We start from the raw sequence: 19,108 nt of genomic DNA on the forward strand, positions 1-19,108 counted from the left end.
TCACCTGATCAATTTTTTGTCTCACTTCCTCAAAAGAACTCAATCAAGTTTGAGAGGCATGACCTCCCTTTCACAAAACCAAGCTGCATATCGCTAATATGCCTATTCTCTGCCAGATGTGAGTATACCATGTATCTAAGAATCTTCTCCAATAATTTCCCCACCACTGATGCAACGCTTGCAGGCCTGTAATTTCCTAAATTGCCTCTTCTGCCCTTCTGGGGCAGAGGAACAATGTTAGCTACTCTCCAATCCTCTGGTACCTCACCTGTGGCTAAAGAGAAAACAAAGATTTTGCCAAGGCCTCAGCAGTTTCTTCCCTCACCTCTCTCAGTATTCTGAGATAGACCCCATCTGGCCCTGGAGACTTGTCCATCTTAAATGTTTTTCAAAATCTCTAATAAATACCTCCTCCCTTTTTATCTCAACATGTCCTAAAATGTCAACATCCTCTTTTCTACACTCATCATCCACCACATTCTTCTCCTTTGTGAATACTGATGCAAAGTACTCGTTAAGGACCTCACCCACTTTATCTGGTTCCACTCAAATTTTCTCTGGTGTCCTCAAGTGGACCTCCCCTTTCCTTAACTATCTTCTTCCTCCTTATATGTGTACAAAAGCACTTGGGATTCTCCTTAATCCTGTCTGCCAAGGAAATTTCATAGCCCCTTTTTGCCCTCCTAAGTCCCTGTTTAAGTTCTTTCCTGCTATCTCTATATTCCTCAACAGCCACATTCATTTTCAATTTCCTGAAATTTATATACGCCTCCTCCTTTTCCACCAAGCTCACAATCTCTCTCATCATCCAGGTTCCCAAATCTTGCCATCTTTATCCTTCATTTTTACAGGGACATACTTGTTTTGAATTGTTAACAACTTTTAAAGGACTCTCGCATATCGGATGTGGATTTACCCTCAAACAGCTTACCCCAACCTACATTCTCTAGCTTCTAATACTGCTGAAATTAGCCTTCGCCAGTTTAGTACTTTCACTCAGACTACTTTTATCCTTTTCTCTAAGTATCCTGAAACTTCTAGAATTGTGATCACTTTGCAAAATGGTCACCCACTGAGACATCAATCACCCGTCCAGGCTCATTCACTAGAACCAGGTCTAAGAAAGCCTCTTCTGAGTTGGACTATCCACATATTACCCCAAGAAGCATTCTTCGACACACTGGACAAACTCTGCCCCATCCAAGCCCCTGGCACTGAAGGAATCCAGTCTATACTGGGGAAGTTAAAATCACCCATCACGACAAACTTGTTTTTACTCCCTAGTCTGAATTCGTGACATCAGAGTTCATTTTCCCTGATGGTTGGCTTCTCCAGTAAAGGTAAGTTCCTGAAAGAGACAAAGCTGAATCCGTGCTGGATTTTATACACTCACTGGTCACTAGACTCCATCCTCCGGACGCTTCTCCACCAATTTCCTGGCTGCTCCTGTAAAGGTAAGTTCCCAAGAGAGACTCTTTCACCTTGTTCCATCAGGAAGAAGATACAAAAGTCTGACGTCACGTACAATCGACTCGAGAATATGTGGGAGTTCTTGGAGGCATCACGTCTCCCGAAGGCCCACATCTGCGTCGTGTTTAGAGCTGCAGCAGTGTTTGAGGGCCCGGGTTAGGCAACTGGAGCTGCGTTTAGAGGATGCATTTCTGGTTAGGGAGAATGAGGAGTTAATGGCTATGAACCATGAACAGGTGGAGGTCCCAGGGCCTGGGGGACAGGATGGGTGGGTAACTGTTAGGAGGAGGAGGAAGAAGAAGAATAAGAATAGTCCTGGTCCAAAGACCACCGTAGTGGCCCCCCAAAAGGCATCAACAGGGGTACAAAAGGAAAGACAGGAGGGCCAGAATGACTCAGAGGGAAAGAAGGGGAGATGGGAGGGTCAAAGGAATTGATAGGTGGTTCTGTGGGCAAAAGCGTGATTCAAGAATGGTAGTCCGCCTCCCTGGAGCAGGGGTACAGGATGTATCAGAGAGGATAGAGGGAATTTTGAAGGGTGAGGGGACCCAAGCAGAAATAATAATACACATAGGAGAAAAGGATGTAGGAAGACAGTAGGGCAGATGGACATAGGCAATTTAGGGAGTTGGGGGCCAAGCTGAAGAGCAGAGCCTCCAGGGTGGCATTCTCTGGGCTACTGCCTAGTACCAGCAGGGCTAGGAATAATGAGATCATGCAGCTGAATGCATGGCTGAGGGATTGGTGCAAGGTACAGGGCTTTACTTTTGTCGATCACTGGGAAGTATTTGTGAGAGAAGGGCACCTATACAGGAGGGATGGGGAGCATTTGAATGGGAGGGGGACAAATGTCTTAGCTGGGAGGTTAGCTGGAGTGTTTAGGCAGGGTTTAAACTAATATGGTGGAGAAGCGTCCGGAGGATGGAGTCTAGTGACCAGTGTATAAAATCCAGCACGGATTCAGCTTTGTCTCTTTCAGGAACTTACCTTTACTGGAGAAGCCAACCATCAGGGAATATGAACTCTGATGTCACAAATTCAGACTAGGGAGCGGCCTTGGAGTTGTGGTCAAGTGAAGTATCTGTTTAACCCTTTCATTTTAATATTTTAGTTCAATGGAACTGAATAGAATAGCAGTTTAGACAAGATTTAGATTACATTGAGTTCTAATTTGTTTTTACTAAAGTGGTCACTAACCAAGGCATTAGGTCATTAGGAACTGGGATCGGGAGCGAGTTGGGTGACAGGGTAGATTTGGGTGAAAGGATTATCAGGGGAAAGGAGGATCCGAGTGGGCCTAGAGGGTTGGATTGCATCTGTTTTAATGCGAGGAGTGTAATGGGTAAAACAGATGAGCTTAGGGGCTTGACGTTTGTGAGGAATTTAGATGTGGTGGCAGTGATGGAGACGTGGTTAAAGGAAGGGCAGGACTGGCAGCTGAATTTTCCTGGGTATAAGTGTTTTAGGTGTGACAGAAGAGGGTTGAAGCAAGGTGGTGGGGTGGCATTGTTAGTTAAGGAGCACATCACAGCAGTGCAGAGGGAGGACAATACAGAGGAGTTAGAACATAGAACACTACAGCACAAACAGGCCCTTCGGCCCACAAGTTGCGCCAATCACATCAATACCTACCAATCCATAGACCTATCTATAACCCCCAATCCCATTAAATCCCATATACTCATCCAGAAGTCTTTTAAAAGACCCCAGCTAGTTCGCCTCCACCACCACTGACGGCAGCCGATTCCATTCACTCACCACCCTCTGAGTGAAAAACTTACCCCTAACATCTCCTCTGTACTTGCTTCCCTGCACCTTAAATCTGTGTCCTCTCGTAGCAACCATTTCAACCCGGGGAAATAGCCTCTGAGAATCCACCCTATCTATTCCTCTCAACATTTTATAAACCTCTATCAGGTCGCCTCTCAACCTACACCTCTCCAGGGAGAAGAGTCCCAGCTCCCTCAACCTATCTTCATAAGGCATGCCTCCCAATCCAGGCAACATCCTTGTAAATCTCCTCTGCACCCTTTCAATAGCTTCCACGTCCTTCCTATTGTGAGGCGACCAGAACTGCGCACAGTACTCCAAGTGGGGCCTGACAAGGGACTTATGAAGTTGCAGCATTTCCTCCCGACTCCTAAACTCAATCCCTCGATTAATGAAGGCCAGTACACCATACGCCTTCTTGACCACATCCTCCACCTGCGAGGCTGATTTAAGAGTCCTGTGGACCCGGACCCCAAGATCCTTCTGCTCTTCAACACTGCTAAGACTCCTGCCCTTGATAGTGTACTCGTTCATCCCATTGGTCCTGCCAAAATGGACCACTACACATTTATCCGCATTGAAGTCCATCTGCCACTTCTCCGCCCAGTCTTGCATCCTATTTATGTCCTGCTGCAATCCTGTTGGGGATTGAGTCACTGTGGATGGAATTGAGGAATAGAAAGGGAGAAATTACGATGCTAGGGGTATGTTATAGGCCACCCAACAGCCCGAGGGCAGTGGAGGAAGGTATTTGTACAGACATTTTAGATAGGTGCAGAAAGAATAGGGTGGTTATAGTGGGTGACTTTAATCTTCCTGGAGTGGATTGGAAGGTGCCTAGAGCTGGGGGTACTGATGGGGAGGAATTTGTAAAATGCGTGTTGGAAGGGTCCTTGGAGCAGTACGTAACTAGCCCGACTAGGGAGGGGGCTGTACTGGATTTAGTGTTGGGTAATGAGCCAGGGCAGGTGGTTGAGGTTGCAGTAGGCGAACATGTGGCTAACAGTGACCACAAGTCTGTCTACTTTAGGATAAAAATGGAAAGGGATAAGTGCCGTCCGAAGGGGAGGGTGCTGAACTGGGGGAAGGCGAGCTATAGCCTGATTAGGAAGGAGCTGAATGATACTGATTTGGGGGCAGGGGGTGGGGGGGTTGTTAGCAGGCAAGTCCACAGTTGGCAAGTGGGAGGCTTTCAAGGGCAAACTGATAATGTTGCAGGAAAGGCATGTGCCAGTAAAGAGGAAGGATGGGAAAGGCAGGATTAGAGAGCCATGGATCACAGGGGATATTGAGGACTTGGTCAGGAAGAAGAGGGCAAAACAACTGGGAACGGACAGAGCGCTGGAGGAATATAGAGAGTAGGAGGGGGCTTATAAGGGGAGTTAGAAGGGTGAAAAGGGGGCATGAAATGGCTTTGGTTGATAGGATTAAGGATAATCCAAAGGCATTTTACTCTTATATTAGGAACAAGAGAGAGTGGTTAGAGGGAAAATTGGTCCTCTTAGGGACAAAGGAGGGGAGCTATGCATCGAGTCTGAGGGAATGGGGGAGATCCTGAACGAATACTTTGCGTCGGTATTCACAAAGGAGAGGGGTTTGGTGTCTTGTAATGTCTTGGAGGGAGCTGTAGATCATTTGAAGGAAATATCCATTACGAGGGAGGAAGTGTTAGGGTTTTCAGGTATCATAAAAACGGATAAAGCTCCGGGGCCTGATGGTATTTATCCCAGGCTGCTTAGGGAGGTGGAAGATGAAATTGCTGGGCCTCTGACGCAAATCTTTGTCTCTTCTTTGGACACAGGTGAGGTCCGAGAGGACTGGAGGGTAGCTAATGTGGTACCGCTGTTTAAAAAGGGCAGTAGGGATAACCCTGGTAATTACAGACCAGTGAGTTTGACATCAGTGGTAGGAAAATTGTTGGAAAAAATTCTTAGGGATAGGATGTATAAGCATTTGGAGCATTGCGATCTGATTAGGGATACGCAACATGGCTTTGTTCGGGGGAGGTCTTGCCTTACGAGTCTGGTAGAATTTTTTGAGGAGGTGACAGAAACGGTTGACGATGGGCAAGCCGTTGATGTCATCTATATGGATTTCAGTAAGGCGTTTGACAAAGTCCCTCATGGTAGGCTGGTAGAAAAAGTTAAGGCACATGGGATACAAGGACAGGTAGCTAGATGGATTGAAAACTGGCTAGGCAATAGGAGACAGAGAGTAGTAGTGGAAGGGTCCTTTTCTGGCTGGAGGTCTGTCACCAGTGGTGTGCCGCAGGGCTCAGTACTGGGACCTCTTCTTTTTGTAATATATATAAACGACTTGGAAGAGGGCGTACGTGGTGTGATCAGCAAGTTTGCAGACGACACCAAGATGGCAGGATTGGCGGATACTGAGGAAGACCGTCAGGTGACACAGCAGGATATAGATAGGTTGGTATACTGGGCAGATAGAATTTAATCCTGACAAATGCGAGGTGATGCATTTTGGAAGGTATAATGCAGGGAGGAGTTACATGATAAAAGGTAGACCAATTAAGAGTATAGAAATGCAGAGGGACCTGGGAGTGCAACTGCACAAGTCTCTGAAAGTGTCAACACAAGGTGGAGAAGGTTGCAAAGAAAGCTTATGGAATGCTAGCCTTTATAGGAAGGGGTATAGAGTATAAGAGCTGTCGTCTAATGCTTCAGTTGTACAGAACATTGGTTCTGTTCACCTTACTACCGGAAGGACGTGGAGACCCTGCAAAGAGTGCAGAGGAGGTTTACCAGGACGCTGCCTGGTATGGAAGGACTGGGTTATGAGGAAAGATTGAGGAAACTGGGGCTCTTCTCCTTAGAAAGACAGAGATTAAGGGGGGGGATCTGATAGAGGTGTATAAAATAATGAAGGGTATAGATAGAGTCAACAGTGGCAGGCTTTTCCCTAGATTGGGGATAACTATCACGAGAGGTCACAATCTAAGGGCGAGGGGGGGAAGTAGTATAATTTGGATACTAGAGGAAGGTTTTTCACACAGAGGGTCGTGGGGGTATGGAATGCGCTACCAAGGTGGTGGAGGCAGGCACGCTGGACTTGTTTAAAGTTTACTTAGATAGGCACATGAGTGAAACAGGGATGGAGGGTTATATAAGACGGTTTTAAAAAGGGTCAGAGCCTCGGGTCGATACTGGAAATGTAATAGTACATGTTAATGTTTTGTCTCTTTTAATCCACAGGTGTCGGTCCACCTTGTTGTCAAACGAGGGGCATGCGTGGGCTGCTCTTGGATGTTTCGAGAGTGGCCTAGTACTTCGTGTTGATGTGTGTGCTTAAACCTGGACCAGCAGACGGGCACCACAACAGCTCAGTGACTATCACTGCTAGCTGTGCAGATACATGGATTTCGGTCAGTGTCCGTGGGAGTTTGCGCATTCTTCCTGTGGTTGCGTGGGTTTCGTCCGGGTGCTCCGGTTTCCTCCCACACCCCAAAGATGTGCTCTTAGACTGATTGGTGTAACAAATTGACCCTACACTATTCCCCCCTGAATCTGGCTACAGTAGGGGTACCATTCGCATACACACAGGGCAAGGTAAGTGTAGGAAAATGCTTTAAAATGGCAGCGTGGGCTTGTTGGGTCGAAGGGCCTGTTTCCCGTGCCGGGTTGTTCTTTGTTCTTTGAGAACAGTTTCTTCCTTGCTGTCAGACTTTTGAATGGACCTTTCTCAACACTCGAGCTATGACTGTATACTGCATTCTGTGCCCTCTCCTTTCCTACGCAAGGTATACTTTGTAACAGCATGCAAGAAACATTACTTTTCAAATGTGATAATACATGTGATAATAATAAATCAAATCAAAAGTACACCAGGTATAATGAGAAAGATCCACTACCATGGCTAAACTCTGAGAATAATCAGAACAAGATTGTGTGAAAGCTGCTATGTGTACATTCACTTTTTCATTTTAATTGGTTGCAAACCAAATGATTAACTGAGTCTCAATTTATTAATAAACTGGAACGCATACATAAAGACCAAGGCTGGAATTCTCCAATCTCTCCCCCAGCTGGGATTATCCAGTCCTGTTGCTGTGAACAGAGATTTGGCTAGGCAGCAAATTTTCCATTCTTACTGGCAGTGGTAGGAAGGCATGCAAGACTGAAGAATTCTGGCCCAAGTATTTGTGTCCATTAGTGAGGACACCCAAACCCAGCTGGCTACTGCACTATATTGTGGCAATACTTTATCTCACAGCCTACATCACTAAAAAAATTATTTGCGGTCAAGACCTTACTGTTATTCTATGGGAGCTTGGTTGCTGCATTTCCTACATTACAGCAGTGATTACACTTCAAAAATTTCAAAAGTACCTAACTGGCTGTAAAGTGCTTGAGGATGTCCTATGGTCATGAAAGACATTTGAGTGTAAGTATTATTTATTGAGAATGCAGCTAACCACACCATATCCAAGCATTAAACAGTATGATTCTCTTTTTGAAATCCTTTTTACCAAACTCTTTCAATACTGCAGACTTTTTAACCTAGGCACCAATTTTCATGACATGCTGCCAAATTTTTTTTTAAATCACAACACTCCATTTCCTTTACAAGGTGTTGAAGAGACTCACCACTGATTTTTTCTTTACTGATCTTCCGCATCATGTCATCCCACATAAGAAGCTTAAGCCCAGGATACTTGTTGATTAAAAAACTTCCAATTTCCTTGATGTGGTTCAAGAAAATCTTATCTACATTTCCTCGTTTTTCATTGATCCATTGTTTGGATTCTGGACTCTCTCCAAGATTAAAAACCTCCAGAAAAGAACAAGGGAGAAAGTTAAACTCTTTATAAAAATCTCTATAAGCTTCTGCAGCCCCAGAACCTTTGGAGGTATCTATGCTCCTATAATTCTGACCTCTCATGCATTCTTGATTATAACCACTTCATCATTGGTAACCATGTCTTCAATTGCCTAGGCCTCCATTGCTGTAAATCCTTCCATACACCTTTCTGCCTCTTTGCCTTGCTTTTTTCATTTAAGACACTCCTTTAAACCCACCTTTGAGGTCTTCTGACCTCATATCTCCTTTCATAGTATGACATTATATTTTGTTTGTGAGCCCTCCCCCCACCACCCCAAACAACAGACTGTATATATAACACATGGACTGCAGCAGTTCAAGATGATTCACCAACACTTTACCTAGGGCAATAAAATGCTGGCCTAAACAGCAATGCCCCTATCCCATGAAAAAAAAGAAGGTGCATGATTCACTGGTTTCGTCTGGACACTGTGATGATATTGTACCTTTAAGAAATGTATTTTAATTGCATTTCTCTGCAGAATGTTTTAACAGTCCCTAGGATTTTGTTGGAGCTGCATTTGTAGAGGGCATCCTTTATTGTTATTGAAGCAATATAATTGACATCATGGTTGTTTTAATCTGAACTAATGCAGTGTTGTGTTATTTCAGTGACCTGTTGGAATGGCAAAGTAAAGATTGATTGGTATGGTTGACAGGTCGGTCATATATAGGTCAGGAATAGCTATGTTTTCAGAGAAGTCCAGTTTTAGTTTTGTTTCTCAGAAGCTGATGAACCGGGAGACAAAAGCAGTGTTTTCTACTTTATACTGTCTAAATGTTTATACTGTCTAAATGTTGCTGTTTTGGAATCTGCTGACAGCTGAGAGAGAGACAGAGAAGGGGCGGGGGGGGGGGGGGGGGGTGCGCAAGCGAGCAGTGTCTCTCTTCTTTTTCCCCCTCCAAAGTCTGGATACTGGAAGCTACGAAAGACTGGATTTACTTCTCTGAAGATTTGGTGTTCAGAGAATATATCCTTCTCTGAAAACCAATGTCAGGATCTCTGTCCAAAAGAGTTAAAAACTGGAAATCCAGCATCACGAGCATACTTGTTTTTGTGCTCACTAATTCTGAAGAAGGGTGTATGCCTGTGGGATATTGCTTTAAATTGCAATCACTAATATAACTAGCTGTTAAAGAGTTACACTGTGTCATGTTAAGTCTTGGAAATTTGTAAAATTTATGCTAATTCCTTTTGTTATATTCTGTGTTTTTAAATAAACTTTGCTTAATAAAAGCTTACTAGTAAGTCACTTGAATCATAGCTGGACTGAAAAACCTTATGTTCACTAATGCCAAAATCAAATGTAAAATTCTTAGGGTTTAGGCTAACTTCACAAAACACTTGAGTCTCTGGCCTGTGTCTTAACTACTCTTCTGGTCAGCTGAGCTTTTTGTTTCTGCACACCTCTTTTGATGCTCTTCCAAACAATCAGCCTCCAGAGGTCAGGGCCATCAGCAACTCTCTTCCAGTATCAACGTCCACCATCTTCATATCTCGCTTGCAGGTGGCCATGTAGTGAAGGGGGCCAATAGCCAGTTCACCATATAGGTGGGCTTTGGATATATCGCCATTGCCCATTCAATGAATGTGACCCTGCCTGTGCTGACATTATTGGCTTAGCAAGGAGCATTTCCTAATGAAATAATTCACGGATCTCTGCGTTGGTGATCTTGTCCTGCCAAGAGGTGCCGAGGATACAACGAAGACAGTGAAGGTGGAAACTGTTCAGCCTTTTCTCGTGTGCACTGAAGATGCAAGCTTGACAGATTCTCAATTTGGTGTTTTCAGTCAGGCTGCTGTTGTTCCATTTTCTTTTAATGTTTGGACATAACTGTAGCTTTTGCAGTGTGGTGATTTCAACATCAAGTGACAGATTGCTGGTGATTGTGGAGCCCAGGTAAGTGAAACTATCAACAACCTCCAAATCACATCATTAGTGCTTGTACATGGCAGTATTGCAACATTCAGGACATGCCTGGGTGGTCAAACGTGCGAGAGAATTCATCCATTTGCCATTGAAGGTATTTCTCATATGGACTATTAGTTTATTTATTGGTCACAAGTAAGGCTTACATTAATGCTGCAATCAAGTTACTGTGAAATTCCCCTATCAGACCAGTATTGTCAGTGTAGAGCAACTCTAATGAGGACTGGCAAACCTATATCTTGGATCTCAGGTGAGCAAGTTGGGGTACCACAGGGATCTGTGCTTGGACTCCATCTGGATGAGTGAACTAAATGCATTATCTCCAAATTTGCAGATGATACAAAGTTGGGTGGGAGCTTGAGCTGTGAGAGGTTGCAGTCTTGCTTCAGTATGATCTGGACAGGCTGAGTGGGTGGGCATATGTAGTATAATATGGATAAACATGAGGTTATCCACTTTGATAGTAAAATTAGGAAGGGAGATTACTATTTGAGTGGGTGTAAATTGAGAATGGTGGAAACTCAGCAAGACCTTGGTGTCCTCGTGCATCAGTCGCTGAAAGCAAGCGTGCAGGTACAGCAGGCAGTAAAGAAGTCAAACAGCATGTTGGCCTTCATAGCAACACGATTTGAGAATAGGAATGTTTTACTGCAATTGGATAGGACATTGATGAGGCCATACCTGGAGTATTATGTGCAGTTTTGGTGTCCTTATCTCAGGAAAGATGTTTTTGTTATAAAGGGAGTGCAGCAAATGTTTAGCAATTTGATTCCTGGAATGGCAGGACTGCCATGAGGAGACAGTAAATCGGTCAGGATTATATTAATTGAAGTTTAAAAGGGTGAGGAAATCTCATAGAAACTTTAAAAATTCCAACAGGTTTAGACAGGGAAGATTCAGATAAAATGTTCATATGGCGGGGGGGGTCGGACCAGAACGGGGGTCATAGTTTGAGGATGAGGACTGAGGTGAGGAAAAACCTCCTTCAACCATAGAATGGTGAATGTACAGAATTCACTACCGCAGAAAGTAGTTGAGGATAAAAAGTTGTCTGATTTCAAGAAGAAATTAGATATAGCTCTTGGTGCTGGGGGCGGGAGGGGTGGGGGTGGCGTCAGGGTATTGAATTTGATGATCAGCCTTAATCATAAATGAATGGTAGTGCAGGTTTGAAGGGACAAATAGCCTACTCCTGCTTCTATTTTCTCCGTATGTTCTATGTCTGAATTGCCGTTCATCAGTTCTGGCATGCAAGTGGACACACTATGACCTGAAGGCATATGACAATAGCAAAGAGAACAATATGCCAACATGTGTTGGTGACAGTACACAGCCCTGTTTAATCCCTCTTTGAATCTCAGAGTTTCGATGTTGCTCAGTCATAGCTGACTTTATCCAACACATTGCCACAGAAAGAGGATGTCACTGAGTAGCTTCAGCATACTGCCAGTTTTCTCCAGGAGCTTCAAGCGCCTCCACTCACATGGTCAAATGCCTTGATGAGATTGATGAAGGCAATACGTAGTTGTCTCCTTTTGTTCACAGCATTGCTCGAGCAGCTGTCAGACTGACAAAATCATATCAAATTGTGGATCTTTCAGTTCTGGAACCATATCGAGATTCAGGGTAGATGGGTACAGCCAGGGTCTGCAATCTGACACAACCAACACTATCCTACTTTTCCCAGTTAATTTGTGTAGATAATCCATTTTTCACTACTTTTATGCTGTTTCCCCATTCCAATGTGTGATCAATATTCCACAAAACCAATAATCACTGCAAAATTATTTAAGTGTTTTCCATTTACAAAAATGTAAATAAAGCCCTTTTCAACTGAATCCCCAGGAATGATAGGAAACATCCAACTTGTTGACTGGCTGAATTGAAACTTAATGAAACTTCCCACTGAGCATAAAGTTGAAAACATCCATTCTCCACCTTATATATTTCCAACTCACCTATAGCACTGTAACTCCCATTATACTCCACATTCTTATCTTAGTCTATCCAGTGAACCACTTCCACCTGTCATTCCTTCTCAAATACATTTTTTTTTCCTTAATCCTCCCTGCCCCCCCACAACCTTCTCCTATACTGGAGAAGTTACATTGTTAAAGCCATTACTAAATATTATTTGCTTGAGATCTGAAGTGGAAACCGCATAAACACAAAAATTTGATATGCTAGGAAAGGATGATGAACTAACATTATCACACTGTTGTTATGTATCATACAGTTAATGAACATCACTACTCAGTACATACCTCATCAGCTCCTATGTGGATCCAGCCAGATTTGCTGTGTTTATCAAGTACTTGGGAGAGCATCTCCTTCACCAACTTCAGAGAGCCAGGCAAATGAGGGTTCAGGCTATTGGGAAATCTCTCCACTTCTCTGAGGTTCCGAAGTTTGTCGTGCTTGAGGACAAACTGTTGAGGAAACAATCTACTATTAAACAATAACAGAGCTTAGCAATTTATGGTTATTGGCAGAAAATTAAGACAAATAACCTCAAGTTATCTGACTATATCCAAAACAAACCTCAATATTGATGTAGAAGCTGTAAACTGGCAGTAATTTAGGAGTCAATGGTTAATTAAATTCAACAATGAAACACAATTCTTCAGTAAAAACTTATTTAATTAATGAAATTTCTGGTAGCGGAAGTACTCAAAGAATGATTACATTGAGCTATAGTAGCATTAGAATCGGGGCTTCTCTCTAACATTTTGATCAAAGAGTCTCTCAGGCAGATTGAGACTTGTATCATCTATCCTACTAAAGGAGTGGAATGCTATTGTGTCTTTAAAAAGATGGCAGGTTACTTGTAAGGAATATATTTGAAAGACATGTTTTATACAGTGCCTATTTGTCTGGGCATCTGGCAGCTTAAAATATTGAGAATGCAGGATAACGACTGGTTATGGTTAGGGATGTCTTTGTTTAAACAAGAGTTGATGTATTTTTTATTTATTTAAGCTTCCCTTAATGTTTCAGAGTAGGGTTTGAAAAAGCTCTCAGACTGTTAAGAAGTACAACGACAGAAGCCTGTGATTTTTGCTAACTGATTTTGAGGAGGGGGTTTAAGTCTATAAGAGGAACATTGCTTGAATTGGGACTATTAGCAGTTAAGAATTGTATCTTGTCATGTTCAAACGTTAAAGTCTCAAGCTGATTCATTTGTTATAGTTAGACTGTATTGTTAAATAAAGTTTGTCTTGATTAAAGCTTCTATTTTGTCAATGGAATCAACCTTGGATTAAAACACCTTTTCCACATATAAATGCCAATATAGAAAAACTGTTGGGATCTGGACCAGCTTGATAATATACCTTGGAGTTTCTAATTGGTACCCTAACAGCAAAGGAAACAAAATGACCCCAGAGTCATAACCAAATTTTCAAAGAGATTTCCATCGAGAACAAGGAACCTGTTCAACGGCTGACCCCTTTTCTTGCATATATTTCAATTCCTTTGATCAAAAGAAAGATAACCTCAGCACAAAGCTCTGTCACAACCACAATGCGCTGCAAGCAACACTAATCACAATATAACCCTCAACTCAAATTCACTTATTTCAAATTATCTGACAGTTCACATTTCTTCCAGCTCTAAATTCCCATTTAATTGAAAGCATTGAATTTATCTTAAGCAGATAATAACTTTGAATAATTTATGAAATATATTTCTCCCATTTGCTTTCTGGGTACCTAATGCAGCACTGAGGCAAAAGGTCAGTCACTTCAAGACAGTAGGTGGAGAAAATAGAAGATTAAAAAAAAAGGGATTCTATGCTAAATACCAAAGAACAAAGAAAATTACACACAGGAACAGGCCCTTTGGCCCTCCATGCCGCCCGACTTAACTAAAACCCTCGGCCCTTCGAGGACCATATCCCTCTATTCCCATCCTATACATGTATTTGTCAGGATGCTCCTTAAAAGTCACTACCATATCCACTTCCACTACCTCTCCCAGCAATGAGTTCCAGGTACCCACCGCCCTCTGTGTGAAAAAAAAACTGCCTTGTACATCTACTTTAAATCTTGCCCCTTAGTAACTGACTCTTCCAACCTGGGAAAAAGCTTCTGACTATCCACTCTGACCATTCCTCTCAATCTTGTAGACTTCTATCAGGTCACCCATCAACCTCCATCATTCCAGTGAGAACAAACCAAGTTTCTCCAACCTCTCCTCATAGCCAATGCCCTCCATACCAGGCAACATCCTGGTAAATCTTTTCTGTACCCTATCTGGTTACTAGTGTGCAATAGCCATCAAACAGAGCAACAGTCTGCCAAAACATTAATATGCTTTTTTTTTAAGCACAACAAAACCTTTACAGATCAGCATAAGGGAATAGTAGCACAAAAGATAATGTTAATGGACTTGACGTAAGTGCACCTTTAAAAAATGTTCTTTAAAAAATGTTCTCTGCGGCTCTCCCAGCCTCAGCTTACGTCATTGTCGCTGAGTTGTCCTTATAAGTCCTTTCATTGCTACTTAAATGGGGTTTATTTTTACTTGGGGATCTTTTATGACCTTGTATTGTTAGGAGGAAGGTCATGTGTTCTGGACAGTTTTTTTTCCTTCCTAGTGAATTAAAGGTCATTTTCTGTTTTGGCTGGAAGCAGTTTAGTTTAGAAGGGACATCAAGCTGGAAAATAGTATTTTTCTTTTTCTCCCTGGCTTTGGAAATTCTGCTGGTTAGCTGAAAGCAAGGCTTCTTGCCTTCCTGGAGTAGAAAATCTGTTGTTGGTGGCTTGACCAGGTGTTCTGGAAAGCTGTTTTGACTTCAAACAGTGCTGGGTCCATCAAGAGAGCTGCTAGCAGTTACAAGGCTGAGAAGTCAGGGTTTCAATTCTGCAACCAAAGACTCAGTTCCAGTATCACATTAGCATTAGTTTTTGCTGTTAAACCTGTGGAATGGGTTTTCTGTCTATGGGAAATTTTGTTTGATTAAAACATTTTAGATGTATTTGTTAAGGGTTATACATTATCTTGATTTTTTTGTTTGTGATTGATGCAAGTTATTGCCAATTTTCTTTCCACACATTAACTATATTCCTAAATAAACTTTGTTTGATAAAAGCTCCCTCGTGGAACATTTGAATCTCACCTGAAATGAAACATCTTCAAGTTCATCCTAGCCAAATTCAAAGTGCAAAACTTATGCTCCAGGCAGACTTCATAAAACACTTGAGTTTCTGACCTGAATTATAACAGATTAGTAATTCAGAGGCCTAGACTAATGCTTCAAAGACATGACTTTTAAATCAATGACAATTCAGGGAATTTAAAAACAATTTTTAATGAATATTTCTCATTTGCGTTTACTGTGGAGATTACTGCGGCTGATAATAAGGGAAACACGTGGTGATGTCTTGGCCAAATATATGTTACTAGGGAGGTGGTATCGGCAGCCTTAAAAGCGCATTAAGGTCGATAAATTCTCTGGGCCTGATCAAGTGCATCCTCGGATCTTCTGGGAGGCTAGAGAAGAAATTGCAGAGGTATTTGCTTTCTCTCTTTCCACTGGCAATGTTCCAGTAGACTCGAGGATGGCTAATGTTCCATTGTTTAAGAAGGATAGCAAAGACAAACCTGGTGGGCCTGACATCAGTGATGGGCAAATTACTGGAGGGGATTCTGAGGAACAGGATCTACGAACATTTGGATAGTCAAGGTCTGATTAGAGATATAGTTAGCACAGCTTTGTATGTGCGAAATCATGTCTGATAAATTTTTGGGACTTTTTTGAAGAAATGACCAAGAAAATGGATGAGGGTAGGGCAGTAGTTGTTGTTTATGTGGACTTTAGCAAGGCCTTTGTCAAGGTCCAGCATTGGAAGGCTGATCTGGAAGGTTAGGTCACATGGAATCCAGGGAGAGCTAGCAAATTGAATTCAAATTTGGCTTAATGGTCAGAAGCAGAGGGTAACAGTTGAAGGCTGTTTCTTGAACTGGAGACCCATGACTAATGGTGTGCCTCAGGGGTTAGTGTTGGGACCCTTATTATTCATTATGATTTGGATGTAAATGTACAAAGGCATGGTTAGCAAGTTTACGGATGATACCAAAATTAGGAGGTATTGTTGATAGCAAAGAAGGTTATCAAAAATTACAGGGGTATCTTGATCAGTTGGGGAAGTAGGCTGAGGATTGGCAAATGGATTTCAATACAGATGTGTGAAATGTTGCATTTTAGAGGTCAAACCAGGGTAGGACTTATAGTGAATGGTAGGGCCTTGGGGAGTATTGAGGAACAGAGGGACCTAGAAATACAAGTACATAGTTTGTTGAAAGCAGCATCACAGATGGACAGAGTGACGAAGAAGGCATTTAGCACACTGGCCTTCATCAGTCAGGGCACTGAGTATAGGAGTTGGGACATTATGTTACATAAGAACATAAGAACTAGGAGCAGGAGTAGGCCATCTAGCCCTTCGAGCCTGCCCCGCCATTCAATAAGATCATGGCTGATCTGTCGTGGCTCAGTTCCACATTCCCGCCCTCTCCCCATAACCCTTTATCCCCTCTCTTATCAAAAACCCATCAACCCGCGTCTTAAAAATATTTAGCGAGGTAGCCTCCACCACTTCAACGGGCAGAGAATTCCAGAGATTCACCACCCTTTGAGTGAAGAAGTTCCTCCTCAACTCCGTTCTAAACTGCCCCCCCTTTATCTTGAGGCTGTGCCCCCTAGTCCTACTGTCCTTTCTGAGCGGGAAGAGTCTCTCCACCTCTATCCTATCCATCCCATTCATCATCTTATACGTCTCAATGAGATCTCCCCTCATTCTTCTAAACTCTAACGAGTACAAGCCTAATTTATTCAGCCTCTCCTCATAGCTCAACCCCCTCAACTCTGGCATCAGCCTAGTAAACCTCCTCTGCACTCCCTCCAAGGCCAAAATATCCTTGTGTAAGTACGGCGCCCAAAACTGCACACAGTACTCCAGCTGCGGCCTCACCAATGCCCTATACAGCTGCTGCAAGACCTCCCTACTTTTATATTCAATCCCCCTCGCTATGAAGGCCAGCATCCCATTCGCCTTCCTGACCACCTGCAAGCTGGGTTTTTGCGACTCATGCACAAGGACCCCGAGGTCCCTCTGCACCGTCGCCTGCTGCAGTTTTTCGCCACTTAAGTAATAGTCCTTCCTACCATTATTCCTACCAAAGTGGACCACCTCGCACTTGCCAACATTAAATTCCATTTGCCATTTCCTGGCCCATTCGCCCAGCCTATCTAGATCCTTCTGCAGACTCTCCACACCCTCCGCACAATTTGCCGTTCCACCAATCTTGGTGTCATCAGCAAATTTCGACACCCTACACTCGGTTCCCTCCTCCAGATCATCTATATAAATGGTAACAAGTCATTGGTGAGGTCGCACTTAGAATATTGTATACAGTTTTAGTCACCCTATTATAAGAAAGGCATTCATAAACTGGAAAGACTGCAAAGAAAATTTACGAGGATGTTGCCAGGACTAATGGGCCTGAGTTATAGGGAGTGGTTTGCCAGGCTAGGGCTTTATTTCTTGAAACATAGGAGAATGAGGGGTGACTTTGAGGTGTATGAAAGTATGAGGGGCATAGATAGGATGAACACAGTCTTTTTCCCACAGTAGGGGAATTGAAAACTAGAGGGCATAGGTTTGAGAGAGGGGAAAGATTTTAAAAAAAAAGGGACCTGATGGGCAACTTCTCCACACAGTTGTGTGTATATGGAATGAGCTGCCAAACAAAGTGACTGAGGCAGGTTAAATAGCAAGATTTAAAACCATTTGGATAAGTATATGGATGGGAAAGGATTAGAGGAATGTGGGCCAAATGCGGGCAATTGGGACTCTCTGGAAGGGCACCATGTACCACTTGAGCCAAAGGACTTGTTTCCGTGCTGTACTGCTCCATGACTCTAACTTCAGTAATGATAATCATTAAACTATTATTATCTGGTTCACAAATGTCCTTTAAGAAAGGAAATCTGCCATCCTTTCCTGGTCTACTCTCAATTACATGTATCTCCAGGCCCACAACAATGTAGTTGATTCTTATCTACCCTCTGAAATCAGTCATATCAAACCACTACAGAAAAATTGAGTAAGAATAAACTGGAGTTGGCATCAACTTAAGGACTGGAAACACATACTGGCATGAAGTCTCAGCAAGAATTAGGAAATCAAATAGAATATTAACATTTATTACAAAGGGAATTAAATACAAACAGGGTATGGAGGTTTTCCTTCACTTGTACAGGGCACCAGTGAAACTACATCTGGACCACAGGATACAGGTGCCGAAATAGGCTGTTAGGTCTATCAAGTCTATTCAGTCATTCAGTGAGATCATAACTGATCTGATTTGATGATCCTTAACTCCATTTTCACACCTTATTCCCATAACCCTCGATTCCTTACTGATTAACTATCTCAGTGTGGTAACATGACCTCGTTAAAAACACATTCATTTGCAGGCCAGACCCCATGGAGTCCGCATGGAAAGCCATGCCAATCAGGGAGCATGATCACGCATCCTGGGATGAGTACCACCTTCAGTTGGAGCCAGAGAGAAGAAAATAGACCTGTGCAAGAGGTTCAGTCAGACCTCATGTTAATAAACCTTTCATTATTGGAGCCACATCGAATCACCTCCAGCATAAGTGGCATGTTATAGACAAAACTAAGTGATCCCACACTCAACTCTGCAATCATGCCACATCCAACCATGGATATCAGGGAACAATTAAACAACTAATCAGAGGAGGAGGGTGCACAAATATTCCCATCCTCAAATGATAGGGGAGTCCAGCATGTCAGTGCAAAACACAAGCCAGAAGGTACTCAAAGCCTTCTTCAGCCATAAGCACAGTGAATGACATCAGGATCACATACCGAGGCCCCCTATCTCACATACGCCAAACTCCAGCCAATTTGAATCATTCCACGTGATATCAACAAATGGTCAAACACAGAGTACAACAAAAAGGTAGTGGGACACAGCAACATCCCAGCTGTAACACTCCAGAATTATTGCACCCCTAGCCACATTTACAACTTTATTAGTACACACTGGCATCTATCTGACGATTG

General features: G+C 42.9%; 1 protein-coding gene across 6 annotated transcripts in view; it reads right to left on the reverse strand.

Moving 5' to 3' along the window:
* The window catches only part of LOC145354899 (hexosaminidase D), a 54,225-nt gene that overhangs the window by 19,857 nt on the left and 15,260 nt on the right, over window positions 1–19,108 (reverse strand). For all 6 annotated transcript variants that reach the window (XM_080206511.1, XM_080206507.1, XM_080206505.1 and 3 more), the window contains exons 6-7: window positions 12,275–12,439; window positions 7,845–8,028 (exon numbers count right to left, since the gene is read on the reverse strand). In XM_080206511.1, coding sequence (XP_080062637.1) covers window positions 7,845–8,028; window positions 12,275–12,439 — 349 coding nt within the window. The remainder of the gene's footprint in view (window positions 1–7,844; window positions 8,029–12,274; window positions 12,440–19,108) is intronic.

The sequence above is a fragment of the Carcharhinus amblyrhynchos genome, chromosome 18 (assembly GCF_965287045.1).
Source record: "Carcharhinus amblyrhynchos chromosome 18, sCarAmb.v2.hapA, whole genome shotgun sequence".
NCBI lineage: Eukaryota > Metazoa > Chordata > Chondrichthyes > Carcharhiniformes > Carcharhinidae > Carcharhinus > Carcharhinus amblyrhynchos.